Genomic DNA, 25,425 nt, shown 5'->3' with positions numbered 1-25,425 from the left:
GAAGTAATATATGCACTTCTAGGCCTGGTTTCTGAAACTTCTTCCATGATCCTCTACGCTTTCTCATTCTTTAAGGAAGACTTCGAAGTCACAAACAGGATGGTAGCATCACCTTTACAGGAAAAGTCAAGTCTCTGAATGTCTCTAAGGAGCTGCACTTAGGACAGACACTGTAGGAAATACCAATATTTTATGTCAGAGGTCTAAACCCTGAAAAACCTACATGGTTTGCACCACACACAAAAAAGCTGTAATTCCTTTCTAGTATTTCATATAAAAAAGTTGTAGCCAGGCGCGGTGGCTCAGATCTGTAATCCCAGCACTTTGGGAGGCTGAGGCGGGCAGATCACCTGAGGTCAGGAGTTCGAGACCAGCCTGGCCAACATGGTGAAACCCTGTCTCTATTTAAAAATACAAAAATTAGCTGGGTGTGGTGGCAGGCACCTTAATCCCAGCTACTTGGGAGGCAGAGGCAGGAGAATTGTTTGAACCTGGGTGGCGCAGGTTGCAGTGAGCCGAGATTGAGCTATTGCACTCAAGCCTAGGGGACAAGAGTGAGACTTCTCTCAAAAAAAAAAAAAAAAGTTGTATGTGTCCAGATTTGAAATTAAGTATCAAAATGATAATTAAATTAAAACTTCATAATGACCTAGGCTAGGAATAAATACTAGAATTTCAATAAAGCATTTTCATGAACATCATGAAAACATCTATTTAATCCAATAAAAGCTTCCGTGTTTTAAAATTATATATTATTTCTGACTCTCTAAGTTTACAAAGCAGATTTATAAGTTTATCAGTGACTACAAGTCCTTCTTAAAGCAGATTGGGACATTTCTTCTGAAATTTTGAGTGCTATCAAAGTTATCACCTGTGTTTCGTACAGTTCATATAAATTGTACTTCTTGAAAATTTCAAAAATAAAAAAGTAGTTACTAAAGGAAAAGTTTATGCATGTATGCCAAATCTTTGAAGAACAAAGAACTTTTGAAGTGCAGAGAAAATGAGAGAACTAATACTCAGCAATTTATCTAGCAAGATATGTTTCCAAAGAACTTAAAATAGAGCCTAAGTTACATAGAAAATCTAAATATTTAAAACAGAGTTTTATTCATTAATCACTATTCCAAATCATAACATAAGTTTTTAAAATGCATGAAAACAAGTAACATGAACACTCCTACACCTTAATCAAATCAATTTGTTTAAATTATAGGTTATAAATAAAACCAATCCTAGCAAACCATTTCAAGGAAGTTTTTCATTGTCTCCAATAGAGTCAGGATACCATATTTATATTTAAAAATGTATTTTGTAGAGTACATATAAGTACATGCATGTATTATACATACATAGCATTCTTTAAAAAGTATCAATATTCAAGTATCAGAATTTAATAAAATATTATTCATATAAAACCAAATTTAATTTTTGATTTAGAAGGAAATCAAGATAGTAAACTGTCATAAAATTTTACATCTAAACACAAGCTATCCAAGGACCTATTCTCCCACTAGATTCCCATCGCCAGAAAGTGAATATTTAATAAGTCAATGAATAAACTGGTTTATTCTGTAGAAGGCATCCACACTTAATAGATGTGATTCAACCAAATGTACAAATAGGAAATATGACTAGTCAATTTGCTTACTCAGTTTCTTACATATAAAATATAGTTGGCTTACATGTAAAATATGTAATCTTACATATAAAATCTTACATATAAAATATATAAAATCTTACATATAAAATATAGTTAGCTATACTTAAAAATTTCACTTGAAAAAACATTTAGGATAAATTATTTTCTTCTCTAAATATAGGAATCAACTTACAAGGCCAGGAAAGATATATTGCTCTTTTCATTACTCTTTTCCTCATTAATGGGCATGCTCTAAGTACTCGGCACTAGTATGTTATGCACTAGTATGTTAGATGTTGCCTTGTCATCAGGGTATATAAAAAAATAATAAATTTCATGCTCTTGCTTCATTTCATGGAAGACTTAGAAGCCACACACTTAAGACAGCACCATCACTTTTATGAAAGGAGTCCAATTCCTGAATGCCACCATGGAGCTAAGCCTAAACACTGTATGGAACATCTACATTTTCGGTCATAAAGCACAATAAATGTCCTGAAACTCAAGGAAGTTATAATGTAGAACATAGCTGAAGCAGTGCATCTGTGTTATAGTACTGTCTTCCTGGAGGAAACATGTCTAGAGTGAGCCAGGAAGCCCTCAAAGTGATGATGGAATTTGGGGTTGCAATCAAGTTCACTGTTTAGAAACCTCTCCTAGAAAGCCAAGAAACTAGGATCAAATCCTTGCTATTCCACTAATTAACTTGTGGAGTTGAGAGTAAACAATTAGACATTTCTAAGTCTAGTTTTCCTCATCTGGAAACAGCCAATCATTCATTAAGTAAAAGGGGCTGGCCAATTTAGGCACTCAATACATGTTTGCTTTCAACCTCCCACCCACCCACTACTCTACAAGTAGAGTTTGTAGGCACAAACTCTAAAATCTACCAAAAAGAAAGTTACTGCATTATATTTGTGTATACATGGTTTTTACAACGTCTATATGTTGGGGTTTTTTTTCTGCTCTATCTGGAAAAAATTAGTTTAAGCCTTGCTTATAAGAAAAAAGAAGCTAAAGTAAATAAATCCTAGACAAGAATGCATATATTCTCAGTTTGTTTTCTGTAAGTCAGATGTTTAGAAATAGCAATATATTTTCCCGTAAAAACAAGTTTTAAGATTCTCAAGCCAGTTTATTTAAATATAGCCAAAATATATACCTAATTTGTGTTATATAACCATCAGCATTTAGAACAAAGAATTCATTGAAATATATATCCAGAGTTATAGGTTGGGAAGATCTTGGGAGAAATAACTCCTACAATAATTCCAGGAGCTAGAAAACTGGGACTTACTTTCACCAGCCATGACTAATTTCACCCACCAGGACGTGACACTAAAACACTGCCTACTTTCCTGTACCGCTCCCATCCCAAACCCCAAACTACAAACTCCAAAAGCATGTTCATGCAATAATCCCTTAGGACAAGGATGGAAATAGAGGTGACAGAGGAGAGGAAGGCAAGAAACTTAGATGTGCCTGAAGAGCGATTTTTTAAAAGTCGACGCACTGGGGTGTGTCCATGGAATGAAGAGGGGTTTCCTGTCTTATTTCTCTCTCGTATATGCTGAAAAAACAAAGCAGAGTGAGGGTCAAGGACTAGGTGGAGAAAGCAAGGCTGAACATGGAAGTTTTTCTACAGTTACTTCTGTGAAAGTAACCATAATTTGAAATTGGATTAAATATTCCCTTCCCCTACTCCTTCTCATTGCTGTACTAGTATTACAAAAGAAGCTGTGAGAAACAACTAAAAGAGTTCATTGCATTGAGGCAGGGTGATAATGGACCACTGGAAATGAGGTGGGAAGTCGCATCCCAAAGGGGATGGTAGTGACTGAGAAAATAAGAAAGTATATTTAATCCTTCTACTCTGAGTTCTTTAACAACTGGTTTCATTTCCTGCCCAACTTTGCACCCTTGGTGCCTGGAAATCTGGCACACAGTAGGTGGTCAATAAATGTGTCGAATGAATAAATATAACTGTAGTGGATGCTGTATTCCTCATCCAGATCCCCCATCATAACTGAGGGCTTATTTTCCTAGCTATTGGGAGTACTGCTGGCAGACAGCCCTCAGCTGTCAGCCCTCTTTGGGAATTACCTAGGGAAAAGGAGCCACTTCGGCCCAAGATCATACTCCTTCCCGGGGCAGCTTGCATCTAATGATTGGGGATATAAATGTCCAGCTCCTCTCACCCCACTTGAGACAACTCTGAGGGACTATCCCAGCTTCAGAGCTCTCCGTGTGGTTTACTGAAACTGTATCACAGTCCAGCTTCTCCCATGGAAATCTGGCTTTCTTCCTTTACATGGCATTGGTCCCAAGAGGCCTCCCTAGTAAATTCGCTGTGCTCAAATTTCCATTTCAGAGTGTCTGCTTTCAGGGAAATTCAGCCTGAAACAAATAGTCCAAAAGAGGATCTAGATTTAAACCAGCTAAGGAAAGGTATCTGATTTCATATTAAAGGTCAGTAAATATAAAAAGGCTTTATTAAGGCTAAAGAATTAACTTTGTTTTCTAGCAATGTATTTCCGTTTTAGCTACTTTAAGTAATCAACAGACCTAGAGTACTTTGAGGACTGCTTCAAAAAAGACCACCTGTTTTACTACCATGTAGGCAATTAATGATAAACCGTACCAAATTCAATTTATCTAACTTAAAAGAATGCAAAGAAAGAAACATTATGAATTTAGTGTAAACATAGTGTAAAACATTGCAGAGAACAGAGCTGCTTTTCCTGGGGATGTTAATCCACATCTGACTTGATAAGGAATTGTTTCTCCACTAAAAGCTACTAAATACATTAAGCACTGTACTTTTCATTATGATTAAGATAGTTAGAAATGCAATGCTTATATAAATGTCACTTTTAAAATATGAAGAGTTACAAATTACCAGATCTACTTAATGTACAACTGAATAAAAAAGAAATAAATGAATAAGTAACAACACCATTTGCTTCATCTGGATACAGCTCCATATGTACTTAAGCTATTTTGGGTTCAAATATTACCTTAACCTTGTAAGAATGCTTGAGGTTTAACCATTAAATTGAGGCTCAAGAACTATTTCAAGCATATAAGTATGCTTTTTAAAAATATTTTTTTAGAAGACTACTTGCCAAATTGCTACATAGCATGATTAGCACTAACCATGCTTTCTAATGCCACTCTGTAACTCTTGCTCACAACTAAAATCTGAGGGTTTTGCCAGAGTATACAGATACCAATATCAAGCTTTACTATAGAGGTGAAATGAGTGGACCATATATGGAAAAAGTCTGAATCTGTACTTCCTGGAATATGGCCCAAAAGGCATTTAGCAGATGTTTTATACTGGATTAGTGATTATTAATTCTATCTGTATATATTTCAGAAAACATACTTGGATTTGAATCATCTGCTCTGTGGAAATTCAAGAAGCAGGCTGAGTGACACTGAACACACGCATGCCCTTTGCCATATTACCTCATCATTATACTCTTCTTATTTTCCTTCAATAATACAAACATTAACTATGTAATATTTCTTGCAGAGACAGGATTTAGAAATCACAACGGGATACTTATCAAAGAAAATGGAAACAACAGGGTGCTGAGAAAACCTGGTGCCAGTACAAATGCACACAAAACATTTAAAACAAAATTAGTATCAGAGTTGCTATAATTACATTCCACCAAATGTTTCATTAATTTAACCCTCAGCTTTCTTATATTAACATAAAAGCAATCACTCAGTACCCATCTTTACCTAACACTGCTTTTACTTCATCTCCTGCATATATTTCTTGCTATTTGTTTCCTATTGTAAGAAAACACAGGCTGGATGCAGTGTGGCTCACACCTGTATCCCAGCACTTTGGGAGTCCACGGGGGTGGATCACTTGAGCCCAGGAGTTTGAGACCAGCATGGGCAACATGACAAAACCCCATCTCCACTAAAAATACAAAATGTAGCTGGACGTGGTGGCGCACACCTGTAGTCCCAGCTTCTCGGGAGGCTAGGGTGGGAGAATCACCTGAACTTGAAAGGTGGAGGTTGCAGTGAGCCAGTATCATGCCACTGCACTCCAGCCTAGGCAACAGAGCAAGACTCTGTCTCAAAAAAAAAAAAAAAGAAAAAAGAAATGCATTAAAAATTAGAATTACTATTAGTTCCATATATAACAGCATAATCTTTAATCTCTTGCCCAAATAAAATTAAATTAGCTTTATGAGTCATTTTATTTTTACGTTTTTTTAAAAAGATGGTTAGTCTGCATTTCATTATTTAAAAGGCCAGTTTCCTGATCCTTTTTCAACTACAGAGAGTCATCTCTTAAAATTTATGCTATGTGGAAACTCTGAGATGTATCATGCCTTTGTCAGCTTACCATGAACACTTCCTAATGTAATATCCCCAGCAGCAGAAGACAGAAATGATGATTCTGTATAAAGATACTTGGCTTTCAGCAAACCATCTTCAGTAGATATAGTAACAGAACTTCCCTGCAGTTTATCTATGGTAACAGCCTAGTAAGAGAAATACTAATCAGTTCATTATAAAACAAAGACTGGTAAAAAGCCAAAATGCTACCTGTGGAATTAGTGGGTAACTACATAAAATGTTACTACCTAGTACACAATCACTTTATTGACTCTGATTCCCTACTTCTAATTACGAGATTCTGAGCAATAGTGCATTCTCTGTAGAATATGGAATAGATCCAATATATTCCCCCACTGACTTATGTCTCCTTTAATTTCTCTTAATAATGTTTTATATGTCCTATATAAAATTCTTAATCTTTTATTAGATTTATTCCTTTTAGATATTTTTAAGTGCTGTTGTACAAGGTATCTTTTAAAATTTCATTTTATCCTAATTGACTTTGTATTTGATCTTAATCCAACAACTTGACTAAACTCACTAATCCTAATAATTTATCTGTACTTTAAAAAATTATATATGTGTTACTATACTGTCTACAAGTGATGGCTTCATTTCCTCCCTTCCAATCCTTATATTAATACTTTTTTTCCTGCTTTTTCCTTCTTTTTCTTGCCTTAACCATCTGTCTCAGGCCCCCAATTCAACAGTGCATAGCAGCTAGCAGAAGCAATGGGATAGCAGGCATCCTTGTCTTATTGCTGTTCTCAAAAGAAAAGTTTACAACATTTCACCATTAAGCATGATGTTTGCTATAGATATTTTTTAAATAATTTTTATCAGATTAAGGACATTCCCTTCTATTTCAACTTTGTTTTATTGTTTTTGCTATTTAAATCATGAATAGGTTTTGAATTTTAGCACATACTTTATCTGATTCTATTGATTTATCATGATTTCTCTCTGTTAGTACATTAATGTAGTGAATATACTATTATTTCTAGAACTTTTCCACTTGACCTCTAATAAGGTGGTAGCTTTCCACCAAACTAAATGGAAGGAATTTAAATTTACCTATTTAATGACAGAACAAAAAGTAGATTTAAAAATCAGTACCTTCCTGACAGAGGTATTGCTATAAATTTTCTTTTCTACATGAAAAGAAAAATTTTTCATTTAGTTATTATGAATATACATAAATACACATATGTAGTTCTTACAAATAATGAAAACCAAGTTTTAAGGAAGTACTGGGGCTGTGTAGCCCAGACTGAGAGGAAAACTGACAACTATGTCATCGATTTACCAAATAGTCAGACAAAATGGGTTTCTGTGTTCTTTGTTAAGTTATAAAACTAAACTTAGACACTAAAATTAATACAATTTAAAAACAGCCATGTAGAATAATGATGCTATTATTTACAGTGCTCATTTGATTCTCACAATCTTGTTAAGTGGACAAAGCAAATATCACCATCCTGTTTGCTGAATAATGAAACAGTCTCAAGGAAGCTAACTGGTAGGTCTAGAACTGGTCAAGTTATCTTTCCTGTGATTCCTTTACTTTTGTCATCATCATCGTGGTAAGCATTACATTAGACTTAGCTATGTGCCAGATGTTGTTTTAAGTACTTTACCTGTATTAACTCATTTAATCCTCTTAATAGAGGATTTTTTTGAGTTAGTTCTATTACTATTATCCAATTTTCCAAAAAACTGAGACACATAGAGGTTAAGTAATTTGTCCAGTTATAGAGCTTAGTGAATGGTGGAGAGCCAGAATTCAAACACAGGTGGTTTGGCTCTCAATATATTCTGTGCTCTTAACTAATTCACTATGTTTGTCTCTCAAATATCCAAATCACATTTCTATGAAAGTTGTATATTAAAAGTTAATAGATTTCACAAGTATTTTATGTTTTATAAAAACTATAAACTTAGAATTATACATTAAAAATCAATACTATACATAATAAAAATAGAACAAAAAACCTAGACTGATTCTTTAGTACATAACAAAACTCAATTAAGAAATAAAATTGTATAATAGCAAGTAAAATACATGAATATTCAATAAACCATAAACATTGGAACAAATAAATAACTGAAACAGTAGCCAAGATATTCAAAGTAGCAAATGATTAAGATTTTAAATTCTTTAATACTTATATTTGATTATAAATGTTACAATATTCTAGTAACTTATTTCAATAACATTAGCCATCATTTACTGAGTTTGAAGGGGCTGTAAACTTGTCTAATTTCCCTCTTGCACCTCCAAGACCACAGCAATCTAAAAAGTAAAACTAAATGCCATCTCAAAAAAGCTGCAGTATAAGGCCACACACTGTCTTTCAACACTTTTCTAGTTTAATTTACAGAGTATTTTTAAATGTTTAGGTTTGAACAACCTCCCACGGGGTCTGAGAGAAAGGTGATGGAAGATAAAACAACAGAAACAATTACTGTTATAATCTACCTTGTTTAATTATGCCAATAATAATCTACATATAAGATATGCTCATAACTCCTCCCCACCAATTATCTGAAAATAAAGCTGACTATGGAATTTAGCAAATTTGTAGGAAGGTGAAGGAAGATAAAACAACAGAAACAATTACTGTTATAATCTATCTTGTTTAATTATGCCAACAATAATCTACATACACAATATGCTCACAACTCTTCCCCACCAATTATCTGAAAATAAAGCTGACTTTGGAATTTAGCAAATTTATAGGAAACAAAAAGGCTCTTGCAAATTGTATAAGTGTAAAATAAAAGGAAACTTTTTCTCAAAGATACATTATCAATCACATATTTTAAATGACAATTTATAATTCCAAAATTATACCTTTACTCTTAATACTGTGCTAAATGATCAAAGGCTACAAAAGGAGTTGATTAAAAAATACAAACTATCTTCCTATAACAACTAAAATCTCAATAGCTGCTAAAAGCAAAAAAGCTCTGAGAGAGCAGTAAAGCTATCTAATGGTGCCACCTTGTGGAAAATACCAAAGAAAGTTGAGTTTTGAAACACCCCTCAACTTGCCTAAGGGCGAAGTAAAAAGGTCTTAGAAAATACTCAAATAAACCTAACACAAGAAAAATCCAATCCAGTTACTGGTGATATTACTTAATGATCTATTTTAATCTATGATCATGAAAATAAAAGTCTTTTCAGAACTAGAGTTAAATAGTAAGCATTTAAGTTTTTATTGATTAGGAACTAAGTAACTGTCAAAAGTATTAAACCACAAACTAAAACTCAAGTTGTATATTATTTAATCACTTCAATTTCAAATTTGAATTTACTTATGAACTAAAATGCATTAAAAAGGGAATGTTATGCTACGAACTTTGTAGAACCTACCCACTTGGTGAGCCAAATGGAAGCAAAGTTGCAATTAGTAAAAAAAAAAAAAAAAGTTGCAATCTTACACTTTTATCTGATGCATGAATATCTATATTTCCATAAACTGTTCCCAGACAGATCACTTTGCCTCCTTGCGTTTGAACATGCAATTTTTGACCCTGAAAGACAAATTTAAAAATACATGTAGTGAAAAAGAGAGTAAGTTTGACTTACACTAGTGAAACATTTTCAACATTTCTGTATTAATACTGACAAAGCAACAAAAGAAGAGTAAGGAATGATATAGAAACTCACTGCTTCGAATAATGACATCAACTGGGAAAAAATGTCAACTGCTGTTAAAGGGGTTAAATAAGCCACCTGGATTCAAAGGGAAAAACAAGAGATACTTGGGTATTCTGGTAGCTTCACTGAAGAAGGACTTGGGAATCAAAAATCACCGTGACCAGCTAACTAAATAAATCACTGTGACCAACTAACTAAATATCCACAGTGATGAAGATGACAATAATAATCATTGTTACTGTTCATCATTAATAACAATAATAGTTATCACTTACTTGGCATTTTCTCTGCACCAGATACCATGTTAGCTACTTCACATGAACTATCATTTAATCCTCATGACAAACCAGAGAAAGAAGTATTACATTTTTCCCATTTTACAGAGGAAGAATACCAAGATTCAGAAAGGTAAATCACTTTATCAGGGTGACACAGAAAAAACCCAAAACCGAAAGTAACAATTAGAATCAAGCTCTGTACGATTCCAAAGTCAACATGCTTAAGGCTAGAGTGGTCTGAAGGACAGAATACACTTAGGGTAACAGCCCACTTAAACCTTCTAGCACACATCCTAGAAACTAAGTAAAAGTGCCTCCGAGCACAAAACAGCAGTCACAAGCCAGTTAGCCTATTCTGCAAGACAGAAGACAAAAGTATGTGTATGTGTGTGTGTGTGTCAGTGACTTGGTTTTGGACGTGGAAACTATGGCAAACACTACTGTTGGCTCACCAAAATCCAGTTTTTTCCAAAGTAAAACAGTATAGCTTGACCCATGGCAAGACCACATTTTCCAGCTTCCTTTACCTCTTATGTGTTGTTAAGTTCTTACCAACAGAACGTAAGGGGAAATGCTATATGCCATTCCAGGTTGGTGCTTTTAGATCAAGTTGTGCCTTCTCTGTGCTCTTCTCTTTCCACCAAGTGGGTCCAGAGAATAACAAGGCTCTAAAAGATGGCAGAGCCAGAAGATGGAAGGAACCTAGAATCACTGAATGAAAAAGACCCACACACACACCTGGACACAAGTAAGAAACAAACTCATATTATATGTGAGCCATTAGATGTTTGGTCTGTTGTTGTTTTTTGTTTTTGTTTTGAGACAGAGTCTCGCTCTGTTGCCCAGGCTGGAGTGCAGTGGCATGATCTCAGCTCACTGCAAGCTCCGCCTCGCGGGTTCAAGCGATTCTCCTGCCTCAGCCTCCCACGTAGCTGGGACTAAAGGCACCTACCACCATGTCCGGCTAATTTTTTGTATTTTTAGTAGAGATGGGGTTTCACCGTGTTGGCCAGGATGGTATCGATCTCCTGACCTCGTGATCCACCCACCTCGGGCTCCCAAAGTGCTGGGATTACAGGCATGAGTCACTGCACCCAGCCTAGCCTGTTTTTTTTTTGTTGTTGTTAGAGTAGTTTATTTTCCCTTAATCATTATATATGTCTTTAGTTTTGTTACAGTTATAAAGAGATAATAGGTAAATAGCAGAAGCTGCAGAGGGAGAAAAATAGCAAAGGAAACTCACCACTATCATCAGCAACTGCAGAGAAATATCTAAAAAGCAGGGAGACGAAAACTCAAAACAACTATATGGCTTCTAGTTGCTTTACTTAGGAGGAAAAATAGTAAAACCTTAGGTAAAATAGCCCAGGAGTAAATTTCAGAAAATTTAGTGAAGAGGGCAAAATTACTCATTCTTAAAAAGATCTTGGCTGGGGTGCAGTGGTTCATACCTGTAATCCCAGAATTTTGAGACACTAAAGTGGGAGGATCACTTCAGGCCAGGAGTTTGAGACCAGCCTGGGCAATATAATAAGAACCTTTCTCTTTAAAAAAAATAAGAAAAAAAAAGCCAGGCATGGTGGCACATGCTTGTATTTCCCAGCTATTTGGGAGGATCACTTGAGCCCAGATGTTTAAGGATTCAGTGAGCTAGGATCGTGCTACTGCACTCTGGCCTGGGCAACACATGAAGACCCTGTCTCAAAAAAAAAAAAAAAAAGTCTGCATTATAGCACAGTTAACTATGTTATGTCCAGAGACATGAGTCTGAAGTCAAATTATATTTAATATACTCCTTATCAAATATGTGATAAGCCTTTGAAAAGACTATCCCAAAGCACTTGTTTTTATTTTTTAATTACTTTTATGTACAGAAAACTCAACAGTGTACACTTAACCCAGTTTAGTGGTAAGTTCTTTAGCCTTTGTCTTTTTGAGCTTGGCAATGTGAGCCACAGACTTGGGACCCAGGACATTGCCGCCCCAGTGACGGTGGACCCCGTTGTATCTGTCATTGTAATTGGTCCCAATAGCTTCCACCAGCTTAGCCAAAGCTCCTTTGTCTTCTGAGTTAACCTGTGTGAAGTCAACAATGGTGTAGGTCTTCCTGTGAACTAGACATCCCAGTATTGCCTTCCCCTTGATAATTCAGCAAGGGGCCCCCATTTTATGACATAGGAAGGGCAGGAAAACAATCAGCTCGATGGGATCCATGTCATGCGCAATCACCACCAGCTGAGCTTTCTTGTCATCCACCAGTGTGGTGACGGTGTTAACTCCTGCTTGAAAGACAGGTGGTCTCTCAGTGGGGAGGTCCCTTTGGCCGCAACTTTCTTCTTGGCCCTGGCCAACAGCTTCTGCTTCTCCTCTTGCTTTGTATCTGGTCTGTATTTGTGGGCCAGCTTAAGCAGCTGAGTAGCTGTTTGGCCGTCTAGGGCCTAGGTGAACTGGTTAATCGCAGGAGGCACTTTCATCTGCTTATAGAGGATGGCTCTCTGCCGCTGCAACCTGATACAGCGGGGCCATTTCACAAAGCAGGTGAGGTATCTTTTGGGCTGGATGTCCTGTCCAACGCCAAAATTCTTAGGCCTTTACTCAAACAGGGGATTCACTGATTTCTTGGCCTCCTGCTTCTTCACAAAAGCAGGGGTCAGAGCCAACTTCTTCCCCTTGGCCTCCTTTCCTTTCGGCATCTTGGGCGACAGGAGGAGCACACTTGTTGTTTTAAGTCAAGAACTCTTAACGAAGCTCACATGAACTTACAAAATTATAAGCAAAACTTCATAGATATGTGCATTTTTTTCTTAAGGAGACAATTATTAGATTTTTCTAAGAGGTCTAAGGTTCAAAAATAATAAGAGCTACTGTTATAATTTAAAGCTTATGTAATTCCCAAAAAAATGTGAAATTGATTATAAAATTTTTAAAAACATAAAACCAAATAGTTAAATGTTTAAATAAATCAGAAATTATTTAGAAAACAAATTACACTGCATTTAAAAACTGCAAATGTGTGACATTCAATTAGTTAAGGGTCTGTTGCCTAAAAAGTTCACTTATCTTATTCTTAAGGATGCTGCACAAATGTGGTCTTACCATATGTTTTGCCTGGACAATAAAGAAAGGCGGAAAGAGCATGAGTTGGAAATCAGAACGACCCAAGGTCAAATCCCAGCTCAATTTTTTTATCTATGTGAACGCAAGTGAGTTCCTCAATCTCTTGGTGCTTTCTAGTTTCTTCCTTCATAAAATGGAGAAAATTCAAGCATTAAATGAAGGTTTAGCTAAGATTCCTGGTACATAATAAGGACTTATTAACAGTAGTTATTATTATTGCTATAAAAATTTTATTATGTAGGGCCGGGCATGGTGGCTCACACCCGTAATCCTAGAACTTTGGGAGGCCAAGGTGGGCAGATCATGTGAGGACAGGAGTTCAAGACTAACCCTGGCCAACATGCCTGGCCAAAATTAGCCGAGCATGATGGCAGGTGCCTGTAATCCCAGCCACTCGGGAGGCTGTGGCTGGGATAATCACTGGAACCCAGGAGGCGGAGGTTGCAGTGAGCTGAGATCGTGCCATTGCACTCCAGTCTGGGCAACAGAGGGAGACTCTATCTCAAAAAAAAAATTTTTTTTTATTAAGTAGATCAACTATATTTCAAGTCCTTAAGTTAATGAAAGAGAAACATATTAACAGGTGATCACTAATTCAAGGTAATGATATTGTATGATATTTAAAACTTAAACCAGATATTTTACCAAAGTGTTCTCATTTGTGAATTGAAGTTAGTTAAATCCTATGATTTCAATGATAATTCTCTTAACCCTTGGTATACCATTAGTATCCACAAGCCTAATTTTTCATGAATTTCTTGTTTTGAGCTATTTTATTTGTAAAAACTGATATTTTATGATTTCTGTTATTTCTTGGGAGGTCTTTCAAGAACAAATAGAAAATGTACTTACTTTTAAAAAAATAGAACAAAACTCATTCTAACCTGTAATTACCATTATCGGTCCACTGGACTCTTATAAATCTAAAATACATTATGGGATAAAAGTGTTCTTATTTTTTATTTCATTTATTTTATGTTTTTGCTAATTCATCATCCTAGGAGTTATTTCATCATTATTCATAAATTATTCCCAAATATGTTTTTTAAAAACACTAAAATAATAAGAAAACAGAAGAATGATGGACTTGCATAAAGCAATCATTCTCAACTGGAGATGATTTTATCTCCAGAAGACATTTGGCAATGTCTGGAGACATTTTCCCTTGTCACAACTGAGGAGCATGCTACTGGCATCTAAAAGGTAGAGGCCAAAGATGGTGCTAAACATCCTATACTGCACAGGACAGGCCCCCACAACAAAGAATTACCTGGCTGAAAAGGTTTATAGTGCCAAGGCTAAGAAACCATTTCTAATTTTATGCCTACAATGGCATAAAAGAAGAAAATCAACAGAGAAAGATCTTTCAGAACTATCAGATTAATCAAAACATAAATGCAGAGACAGCAGTATACTAGATTCTAATTTTGATCATGAAATTGGAAATCTCAAACCCTTGAGTCTTCAGAGGACAAGTCTAGATTAGTTTTCTGAAACTTAAGTATCAACGACTGAACAAAATATTTCTAAGGACAAAAAAGAATTATGATATCCTCACCCAGTTAGTCATTCCACATGAAGACCTTATTGCACAATGTTTTACAACAAGAATCTGAACCAACTCATTGTGCTAAAAGGACTTGTGATGGTAATGTGAATCTTTTATGATATTTGTGCCACTAAATTTATTTGAAATGATTCACATGTGGACAGATGCTGATGGCAGATACGCAAATAAAGGTGGATGAAAGAAAAAAAATGTAAAAATTAAAAATGCATCAAATTATTAATTCTAACTAGTGTTTAGAAATCTAAAAATCAAAATATTTTGCAATTATGAAGCAAAGATGACTGACTTCAACAAAACTGCATGCTTTCAAAGTTCACAAAAGTATCAAGTTTTGACTATGCAAATGCAAGAAGCACTAAGAGTAACGATAAGCTAGTACCTATCAGAGAGGTATTTCAAACTATTTACAGCTGACACCAGTCTAATTTTTAAAAAATTAAATATAGGTCAGGCATGGTGACTCACACCTGTAATCCCAGCACTTTATGAGCCCAGGGCAGGAGGATCACTTGAGTCCATGAGTTCAAGACCAGCCTGGGCAATACAGCGAGAGCCTGTCTCTACAAAAAAAATTTAAAAAAATTAGGCAAGCATAGTGGCGCCCACCTGTGGTCTCAGCTACCTGGGAGGCTGATGTGGGAAGATCACTTGAGCCTAGGGGGTTGAGGTTACAGTGAGCCAAGATCACACACTGCATTCCAGCCTGGGTGACAGAGTGAGACCCTGTCTCAAAAAAAATTAAAAAATTAAAAAAAATTAATTACAGCCAGACGCAGTGGCTCATGCCTGTAATCCCAGCACTTTGGGAGGCTGAGGCGGGCAGATCACGAGGTCAGGAGATCAAGACCATCCTGGCCAACATGGTGAAACCCCATCTCTACTAAATATACAAAACTTAACTGAGTATGGTGGCACAGGCCTGTAATCCCAGCTACTCAGGAGGCTGAGGCAGGAGAATTGCTTGTACCAGGGAGTCAGAGGTTGCAGTGAGCCGAGATTGCACCACTGTACTCCAGCCTGGCAATGGAGTAAGACTCCGTCTCAAAAAAAAAAAAAAAGTTAATTACAAAACAAGATGAATCATATGTTACTTTGCACAAATAACTACTTAATCCTTAAGTAATGAGCTACCTGGTACATTAAAAATGTGATTAAAGTAATCTAATATTTAAGCACATTTACAGTGCATAAAGATTCTGTCTTACTTTTTAATAAAATGGAAGAAAATCATTTGTGGAAACTAAAATTTCTTTAGTAAGATTTCAGAATACTAGGAAAATACTGTTAGTATCACTGTACACTTTGAAATTAAATCAAAAAGAAATTTGAGGCAAAACCTCAAAACTGCTATAACCTATGTACTTTACTAGAACTGATTTCAAGGCAAAATGTTTGCCAAGGACTTTCTGAGAGATGAATAAATGACAATGTTCTGAAAAATAGAAGAATCTCTTGAGTTTGATAGTATGATTCACAGCTTAAGGGTTAAAAAAATAATAACAGTGAAATAAAATTAGAAAAATGCTATACCTTAACAGACTGCAAGATGCTAGTCCCATGCTCTGTTTCAATTTTGCAATTATCACACTCAATACTTTGAACTTTTACACAGCCAGACCCTGATGACTTGATATCTAAACCTAGAAGTAAAAAAAGAAGAAAGCAAGTTAGTACTGCAATTTATAAGCTCCAAAGCATTTTAGTACCCCCAGAAATCCAACTCCTCAGTTATGTCCATAATATTGCTGAATCCTGGAAAGGGCATACTCTAAAGGTAAGGGGTCTTCCATCATGGCAACGGGACCAAATACAATAGCCTTTGTGCCAGTTTTTAGAAACAGAGCAGTTATTTCTACTGGCCTAAATCATCTAAAGAGAACTAACATAGATGGGAAGTAAAGGAGACTGCAATTCTGGTAAGTACTCCTGTGAAAGACTGTAGAAGCCTCTTCCCTGGTATATATGATCATGACTTAGGTTTTCAAATCCTATGTCTAACCTTTCATACCTAGAAAATGAAAATATTACCATGCTGCTATATCACAAGGTATTTGAAGTAATTTTTTAAAAATGGGAACAACTTTGAAAAACCTAATATATACTATTAAAACTACAAGATCAGGCCATGAGCAGTGGTTCATGCCCGTAATACCAGCACTTTGGGAGGCCAAGGAAGGAAGATTACCTGAAGCCCAGGAGTTCAAGACCAGCCTGGGCAACGTGGCAAAACTCCATTTCTACCAAAAAATAAAAATATTAGCTGGGCATGGTAGCATACACCGTAGTCCCAGCGACTCAGGAGGCGGAGGTGAGAAGGTCACTTAGAACTGTGAAGTCGAGACTGCAGTGGGCCATGATTGTGCCCCTGTACTCCAGCCTGCATGAAAGAGTGAGTGAGATGCAGTCTCAAAACAAACAAACAAACAAACAAACAAAAAACCCCCACAAGATTGTGGACAAATAGCAGTGGTATATGAAGAAAGTTTGGAAAATAAGGAATCACAAATGCCATCCTTGGCTGTCTATTTAAGATGTAACTGCAGGGATCTCTGTATACAAATTTTAAAAATTGAAAACACTGATATTTAATTTGGAATTAACATAAATATTGATGATTTCTCTTAAAGTAGACAAGACCCACCCCCACCCCACTGGATTCCTGAAACCACAGATAGTACCAAATCCTATATATTCTATGTTTTTTCCTAGACACATATCAATGACCAAGTTTAATTTATAAACTAGGCATAGTAAGAGATGAACAACAATAATAGAGCAATTATAACAATATACTGTAATAAGTTATATTACTGTGATCTGCCAAAATATCTTAATATTTTCCTACAACAGTTGAGGCAGGTAACAAACTGAGAAAGCCAAACGGTGGATAAGGGGGGACTACAGCATCTACTATTTGGTGCAACTGTAAGCATTATAAAAGATGATCTTAAAAATGCTAAATGCTATTATTATTATCATCATCATTAATATCTTCCTTCAGTCGCAGGAAGAATGACAGTCTGGGGAGCCCTTCCTAGAAAAGTGTGTGTACACAGTGGCTTGCCATTTAGGAAATAACGTAGAACCCAAAAACCTAAGAAAGGTTATTTTGCAGGCATTATTATTGAAGTTTCCTAGGCAGGCTTACTATGTGTTTTTCTTCAAAGCTTGCTACTCATGGAAAACTTAGGCCAAAAAGAATGGATACATAACAGTAAGAAGCTGGGCGCCTGTCTAAAACCAAATACTCAAACCAGGTGATAAACGGAACATCCTATTGACAGGGCTGTTTTGGGACACACCCCCAGGCTGTGAGTAAGGGGAAATGTAGATGGACTGCCATACCATTGAATGAATTGTCAAGAAACTTCAACCTTGAAAAATAAGCCAGTTTGCTAATGACAACGGGATAAAGGAGAACACAAGCGGCTCCAGAAATAAAATTTGACCTGGATTATACCAAATCATGTTTCCATTCGATGTATAAAATTTCTATAACGAATTTTTAGTTAGTTAGACAACCTAATTTTTAAATACTACTCGGATACTCAAGAATAGAACAGAGGAAAAGGTGCATTTCCGAAGGTGCCAACTGTAAATTAGGTTTAGAAAGCCAGGACCAATTAAAAGTGCAAGTCGACCAAATTTAGTAAGTTCACTGTGCGTGCCCTGGGACCCAAACCCGTTTTCACTTCATTTCACTTGCCAAACTTCAGGGGCGCGTTCACCTCCACGAACGCCTGGGGGTCGATAGTGTCAGACACAATGGCCATCTCCTCCAGAGCCTCGTCGTACTTCACCTGCAGGCCGACCAGGCCCCGCGCGCTGCCCTCCACGCCACACACCGCGACCAGCACGCGGTCGCCATCCGGGTAGGTGAGGGGGTCCAGGGGCCTCACGGCCAGGTGGCACGGGAGCCGCGCCCGTAGCCGACCGAACGGGCTCACCTGCAGCGTCCACTCCTTCAGAGGCCGGCGCGCCAGGCCAGGCGGAGGGACCTCAGCCTCCGATCCGGGCCAGCGCTCACCCCGACCTGAGCCGTACGGCCTGGCCTGGCAAGCCCAGGAAGCCCCGCGCCCAGCGCCAGCCCACAATCGGACCTGACGGAGACAGAGACGGAGGCAGCCAAGCTCCCAACCTGAGCAGGGAACAAGCATGGCGCGCCCCTCTCTCCAGTCCTTAGAACACTCCAGCTACAGGGAGGGTCACTTGCCACGGCCAATCGACTTGGCCACTATGCCGCCTCAAGTCAAACAGGAGACGTCTGTCAGGGTTTGCTGAAGCAAGAGCGAGCCAGTTCGCTTGACTAGGCAGTTTAAACATCAGCCACGCAAGCCCCAGGGGCAAGTTGCAATTTGAAAGCTCTAAACTCTGACCCGGACTGCTAGCCTACGCCCGCCCCTTTCGCTAAGGCGGACGGGATAGGTAGTTGTAAAGGGGTGGAACGTCGCAGACCTCTGGCATCTTAGAAACCACATATCCCAGGAGGCAATGCGCAGGGGAGCCCGGTTAAAAGGGCAGGTGTTAGACTCCCTGGGAAAGGCGGGCGCCCTTTGCCTCAAGACCATTGGCTATTGGAGGGGCGGTACATAGGAGTCCAACTGGCCATTGGAAAGCACGGAAGGGGCAACACGGGTAAAGCTGCGTGGTCACCTTGGATACCAAGGACGCGACTTCTTGTTTGGCGAGGGTGGAGCTTCGAAGTGAGACCCAGGAGGCCAAATCCCAAAGAGCCTAAAATAAGGATCAGGACCAAGGGAAGGGGTAAGAAACTGAGCTTTTTAAGATGACAACTAGGTGCAAACTAGGAGTAACCTCTGTGGGTGTCAAGACCCACGCTTCACTAACCTAGTGCAGGCGTCTCCAGGGGATAGAGAATGCGTTGGCAAGAGAGTAAAGAGCCTTTACTCTTGGTGCTTTTTGAGGGAATTGCCTCTTTGGAAGTGTATTCCCTCCTATATTTCAAATATAGGAATAGAGTACTGGCTCCTTCCTGACCCTAAGTGACCTTACTCTTTGGGTTTTAATTTGCTCACTTTAAAAATGAAGATAATAATACTTGCCTTGCCTTGCCTCAAAGGGTTTTTGTAAGGATCAAGTAAGAAAATGGATGGGAACGTGGTGCACAGTCTATAAAATTACCGTGTAAAGTACTGCATTTTTATTTCAACGTACTTAACATTGATTCTGAGTTACCAAGAAAATTATGAGAGATCAGAACTTGTTTTGAGAATAGCATTGATCTCTTTGACTACAAATGATCCTCAGTTTTAGAGTGTTTAAAAAAAAAAAAAAAGACACAAAAAAGAGAGTTACCATGGTGCTGTGGAAAGAACAGGGACAAGGGTCAGATTATTTTCCTGGCTCTGCCACTGCTTCATCTGTGTCACCTAGACCTGTTTCTTTAGTTTTAAAATGAAGAAAGATGGTTCTCAATGACCCTACAAGGTGTGTGTGTGTGTGTGTGTGTGTGTGTGTGTGTGTGTGTGTGTGTTTACCTTGTATAATTCTATGGGAAGTAAAATAATGGGAACAGAAAGATTTGTTTTCTTCTTTCCTGCCTGGTTTCTCTCTCCCCCTCTGTGCCGCTACTTCCTCCTAAAATTTATTCCCTAAATTATTTAGCCAAGACACCAGCAAACACTAACGTTTCATAAAATGCAAGTGCCTTAAAAAATTGAAGCTCTTACCCAAGTACAATGACCAGAATTCCTGGGGCAATCGTGATAGATAGACTGGGCTAAAGCCCTCCTTGGTACAAGTCTCAGGTACTCTGCCAGCCACTATCTTTTTAAAAATTCAAGTGTTTTCTTAAGTTATCACTGCCTCTTTTCTGTCTTTCTAGTCCTTCCTCTCTCCTTATTCCTCCTTCAGTGAGGACTGACTCATTATAGGTGCTAGCTCAGGTTCAGCAAGGGCCCACTGCAATAGTTCTATTCTTGCCTTTGTGTTTCATTGGTTATAATTATTCAAAATAATCTTCAAACTATTTTTTAATGAAAACTGACAGGTGTAACTTTGAAAAGAAATTTGAAAAAGGCACTGGTTTAAGGAAGTTGAGAATGTACTCAAATTTTCTGTAGAGGCACTAGACAATTTTAGATTAAATATTAATTCTTAATAGATAATTCTGTTTATATGGTAATTTTTCCTTTTCTGAGACAAACTAAGTTAATGGAATTGGCAACTGAACTATAATTTTCTTTTTTTTTTTTTTTTTTAATTTATTTATTATTATTAAACTTCAAGTTGTAGGGTACATGTGCACAACGTGCAGGTTTGCTACATATGTATACTTGTGCCATGTTGGTGTGCTGCACCCATCAACTCGTCATTTACATCAGGTATAACTCCCAATGCAATCCCTCCCCCCTCCCCCCTCCCCATGATAGGCCCCGGTGTGTGATGTTCCCCTTCCCGACTAGACAATTTTAGATTAAATATTAATTCTTAATAGATAATTCTGTTTATATGGTAATTTTTCCTTTTCTGAGACAAACTAAGTTAATGGAATTGGCAACTGAACTATAATTTTCTATGTAGCATAATCATTATTTTACTTTTTCAAAAAAACAAATAGAATTGATTGAAAATTGACTTTTCTGATCACATGAGGTTTAAAATGGAGAAAATTATTATTAAGATTGATATAAAATATTTAAAGTTATGAACATTTAAAAACAGTATAATGAGTACCAAATCTGTCCACATATCAACAGTGATTAATAAAAGTTATATCTTCCATCTATATGACATAGTTGTCAAACCATGTTCACATGCATCATCTCACTGCATCCTCACTAATTACGTGGGAAATTATTCTCCTCACACTATAGATGAGGAAACAGATTCAGAAACATTAAGATTAAGCAATTAGAAGATCTGGCCCTTTTATCACTCTACCAAAATGTCCTTCTATTTTCCTGACACCTTTGAAGAAAAAATGAAATTATTCACCTCATAAGTAGAAAATTATATACAACTTTTTTCTCCTTATTTAGAGTTTGTTTCTAAGATATTTTCACATCTTAGTTTTAAAAAGTCATTTCTGTGGTCATAAACATATACTTCTGGTAGGAGTGTTAAGTTAGTACAAAACTTTTAGAATTCAATTCAGCAATAAGCATGAAAAACTTTTTCCATGACTCAGAAATTGTACTTTTGGGGATGTAAGCATAAAATTAGGGATACTCAAGAAATTACATTTTATAGGGTTACTTGTAAGAGAAAATAATTGCATCAATTTAAATGCTCCCTGGCCAGGTGCAATGGCTCATACCTGTAATTTCAGGACTTTGGGAGGCTGAGATGGGTGGATCACCTGAGGTCAGGAGTTCGAGACCAGCCTGGCCAACATGGTGAAACTCTGTCTCTACTAAAAATTAAAAAAATTTGCTGGGCATGGTGACGGGTGCCTGTAATCCCAGCTACTCAGGAGGCTGAGACAGGAGAATTGCTTGAACCCAGGAGGTGGAGGTTGTAGTGAGCCACGATCACACCACTGCACTCCAACCTGGGCAGCAAGAGTGAAACTGTCTCAAAAAAAAAGTTAAATGCTCCCAAATAAGAGAGTATTACATGAATTATTATATATCTGATATATTATGCAACAATTTAAACATTATATCTTGATATGGGAAATATTCCATATATAAAGTGACAAGAATAGATACAAAATTGCATATACAGTATGATCCAATTGTGTAATAATAATAATAAATTTAACATAGAATTATACTTTACAGAAACAATTCCAGAGGGATATATACCACTTGATAACAGTGGTTATCTTTAAGCAGTGATATGATGAGTGGTTACTGCAATTTTTTGTGTGTTATCAATAGTGAAAATATATTACATTTATATAAGAAAACAATTTTAAAGCATTTCTTCGCATATATTGTTTCCTAAAACTGGCTCAAATAATCAGATAGGCAGAGGATTTCTTACCATCTAGATGTAAATGTCAATTAATATTTTATTAAATGATTTATGTTCAAAAAATGGACAGCAGAGGTCATGAGAGAGTTTTCAGAAGAAAAGGTAACCAAAACAAAGAATTCAGAGAAAAGCCATAAGAATTTGTTAACTTTCTGATTTATAAACTATTTTAAAAATATATCTTATGACTTCTATTATTCTCGTGAAATATTAATAAACTCAACAATCTTAACTAATAACTATCAACATTGAGAAGTATTTAATGAATATATATAGGTACTAATTCTATTTGAAATCTCTATGTGAAACTGCAAATAGACACAGTTTTATTTCTTCCTTTCTAATCTGTATGGCTTTTCTGTTCTAGTGTTATTGCACTGGCTAAGACCGCCACTACAATATTGAGTTGGAGTGGCAAAAGCAGAAATCCTTGATTTATTTCCTATTTATGAGGGAAAACATTGGGTATTTCAACAACAATTAGGAAGTTAGCTGTAGATTTTTAAAAGATGCCCTTTAGCAAGTTAAGGAAGTTTAATTTCTAATTTGCTTAGACTTTTTATCATGAGTGAGTGCTGCATTTTGTCAAATGCTTTTTCTATATCTATGAAGATGAGCATATGGTTTTTCTTCTAATTTATTGATGTGGTGTATTACAGTGATTGTTCTTCAAGTGTTTCATTCCCTCAATAAACTACATTTGATCATGTTATTGTCAGGAAGCTTTGGGATGTCAATTTCCTGGCCAGAAACCTTTGTGACCACAGCACCTTTGCCCAAATTCTTGTTCTGCATCCAGGAAGAATAAGGTATGCAGACAAGTGAAGGGTGAACAAGATGAAGATGAGCTTTATTAAGTGTTACAAGAGCTCAGAGGAGACCCACAGTGGGTAGCTCCTCTCTGTAGGAAGATCATCTGTCTAGTGTTCAGTTCTCATTAGAGAGGAAGCCCTGGAGAGGGTAGCCCCTCTCTGCTACTGGTTGTCCCCTTGTCTGCAGCTCTCAGTGGACAGCAGGCCCTGGAGAAGGTGGCTCCTCTCTGCCCGCAGGTTGTCTCTGAAGCTCTCAGCAGAGAGGGTAGCTCCTTTCTGCAACTGGTCTTTATATAATGCCTCCATCCTCTTCATCCTCTGGCCAGCTTCTGCCCTGCTCTGGCTGAGCCTAGGGCTTTTATGGACTTCAGAGGAGAGGAAGTGCATGCTGATTGGTCCATGGGTAGCCATGGGCTGCTGGAAGAGGCCCCATGAGTCTCCACACTGGTCTGCAGGATGGGCAGCTGGCCCCCAGCCTTCAGGCCCTCCCTGGACTGAAGGTAGGGCCTTTCTGGGGACCTGCCCCCTTCCGCCCAAGAATCTGCCTGCCTCCTGCTGCCATTCATGGCCCCAGGGCTCAACCCCAACCTCACTCCAAGATCTGAGCCAGCTCCAGGAAAGGAGAGAGGTCAGGCAGCAGGAGCAGACACCCCAAGCCTGCAGGGATTGGGAGGCCTTCCCAGGCCCCTGAGGGTGCAGGCTACAGAGATGCCTGGGTCCTGTGGGTGAGAGGGCAGTGGCAGCTGCACCCAGGGAGCTCCCGCAGGCCATCTCGGAAGGGGCGGGACTCCCCAGTTCCTGCCTACTCCATGTAGTGGGAGGCCCAGGTCTGCACCTGCTGGTCGGGCGGCTGCATCTGCACCCAAGAGGGCAGATCCTGCCTGCTCCCAGCCCTGCGTCAAGAGCACAGGGATGCTCCGATCTACAGCTGCGGTTTGGGTGGCTGTAGCCCTGCCCAGGAGGGTGGGGCTCCTGGCTGCTTCGTGGAGTGGGAGGCCTGGGTCTGCAGTCCCAGCTTTGCCTCCCTGCTGCAGCCAGCGTGACGGCACCAGCCACTGCCATCATTATCTTTTCTATAAATTGCTAGATTCAACTTGCTAAATTTGTGAGGATTTTTACGTATTATTTTCATGAAGGATATTGGTCCAAAGTATTCTTTCATGTCTTTTTCTGGTTTTGATATTAGGGTAAAATTAGAAGGGCAAATGTTGCCTCTTTTATTTTATGGAAGATTGTTAGAAAACTGTTAATATGGTTTAGCTTTATTTATCCTGCTCAGAAGTCAATATGCTTTCTTTGTCTAAAGTCTCCAATTTATAGATCTTCAGACTTTCCTTGCTCTTTCTATTTTTTACTTTTGGAGCTCTCATTTAGACATATATTTTAATTTCTCATTCTGTCATCCATATCTCTTAACTGTGTTTACAAGATTTATGCCTCTTCATCTTTTTGTGTTTCATTCTGGATGATTTCCTCAAATCTATGTTCCAATTCATTAATTCTTTCCCAGTCTTTGCTAATCCATTGTTTAATATCTGCATTGAATTTTTCATCCCAATGACTATATTATCATTTCTAGAATATTTCTTTGGTTCTTTAAAAAATCTGTTTTCTCTTATTTTAAACTGCCCTGTTCATTTTACTGTGGTTTCTTTACCTTCTCTTGCTTCTTTAATTATTTTAAACAAAAATAATTATGCGAAATTATTCTTGTCTGTTCTGTTTTTAGGTTGCTGTTTCTCTCTTGCTACATAAACAAACTCTGTCTCATGGTGGTTTATTTCCTGTCATGGCTTATAAATTTTTATTTATAGCTCATCTTCAGCAGGAGTTCTCTTTTCTGAAAATCCCTTACATTCTAGATTATAATAAAAATTTTCTTGTTCCCTCTAGAACAATTTTGGATGTGCTTCAGTCAGAACTCGACCAATTTCCATGGTCATGGGCCAGGTTTTTTATTTTTATTTTCTTTTGTTTTTGCTTCATTTCCTTCTGCAAAGTAACTCATTCATACAAAAGAATAAAGTATG

At 37.5% G+C, this 25,425-nt stretch overlaps 2 protein-coding genes across 8 annotated transcripts in view; one reads left to right on the top strand and one right to left on the bottom strand.

Annotated features, from left to right (window-relative positions):
- FAM185A (family with sequence similarity 185 member A) overlaps positions 1–18,907 on the bottom strand; it is a 99,510-nt gene extending 80,603 nt beyond the window's left edge. For all 4 annotated transcript variants that reach the window (XM_038004348.2, XM_073009212.1, XM_007982377.3 and 1 more), the window contains exons 1-4: positions 18,349–18,907; positions 16,173–16,282; positions 9,458–9,550; positions 6,018–6,156 (exon numbers count right to left, since the gene is read on the bottom strand). In XM_038004348.2, coding sequence (XP_037860276.2) covers positions 6,018–6,156; positions 9,458–9,550; positions 16,173–16,282; positions 18,349–18,799 — 793 coding nt within the window. In that variant the 5' untranslated portion in view covers positions 18,800–18,907. The remainder of the gene's footprint in view (positions 1–6,017; positions 6,157–9,457; positions 9,551–16,172; positions 16,283–18,348) is intronic.
- A 330-nt stretch (positions 18,908–19,237) lies between these two features.
- CCDC146 (coiled-coil domain containing 146) overlaps positions 19,238–25,425 on the top strand; it is a 204,337-nt gene continuing 198,149 nt past the window's right edge. For all 4 annotated transcript variants that reach the window (XM_073009197.1, XM_007982381.3, XM_007982380.3 and 1 more), the window contains exon 1: positions 19,238–19,406. The gene's annotated coding sequence lies outside the window, so the exon portion shown is untranslated. The remainder of the gene's footprint in view (positions 19,407–25,425) is intronic.

This window comes from Chlorocebus sabaeus, chromosome 21 (genome assembly GCF_047675955.1).
Source record: "Chlorocebus sabaeus isolate Y175 chromosome 21, mChlSab1.0.hap1, whole genome shotgun sequence".
In the NCBI taxonomy this organism is placed as follows: Eukaryota; Metazoa; Chordata; class Mammalia; order Primates; family Cercopithecidae; genus Chlorocebus; species Chlorocebus sabaeus.
Note: the sequence above shows the minus strand (reverse complement) of the source record. Positions and strands in the feature narration are given on the sequence as shown.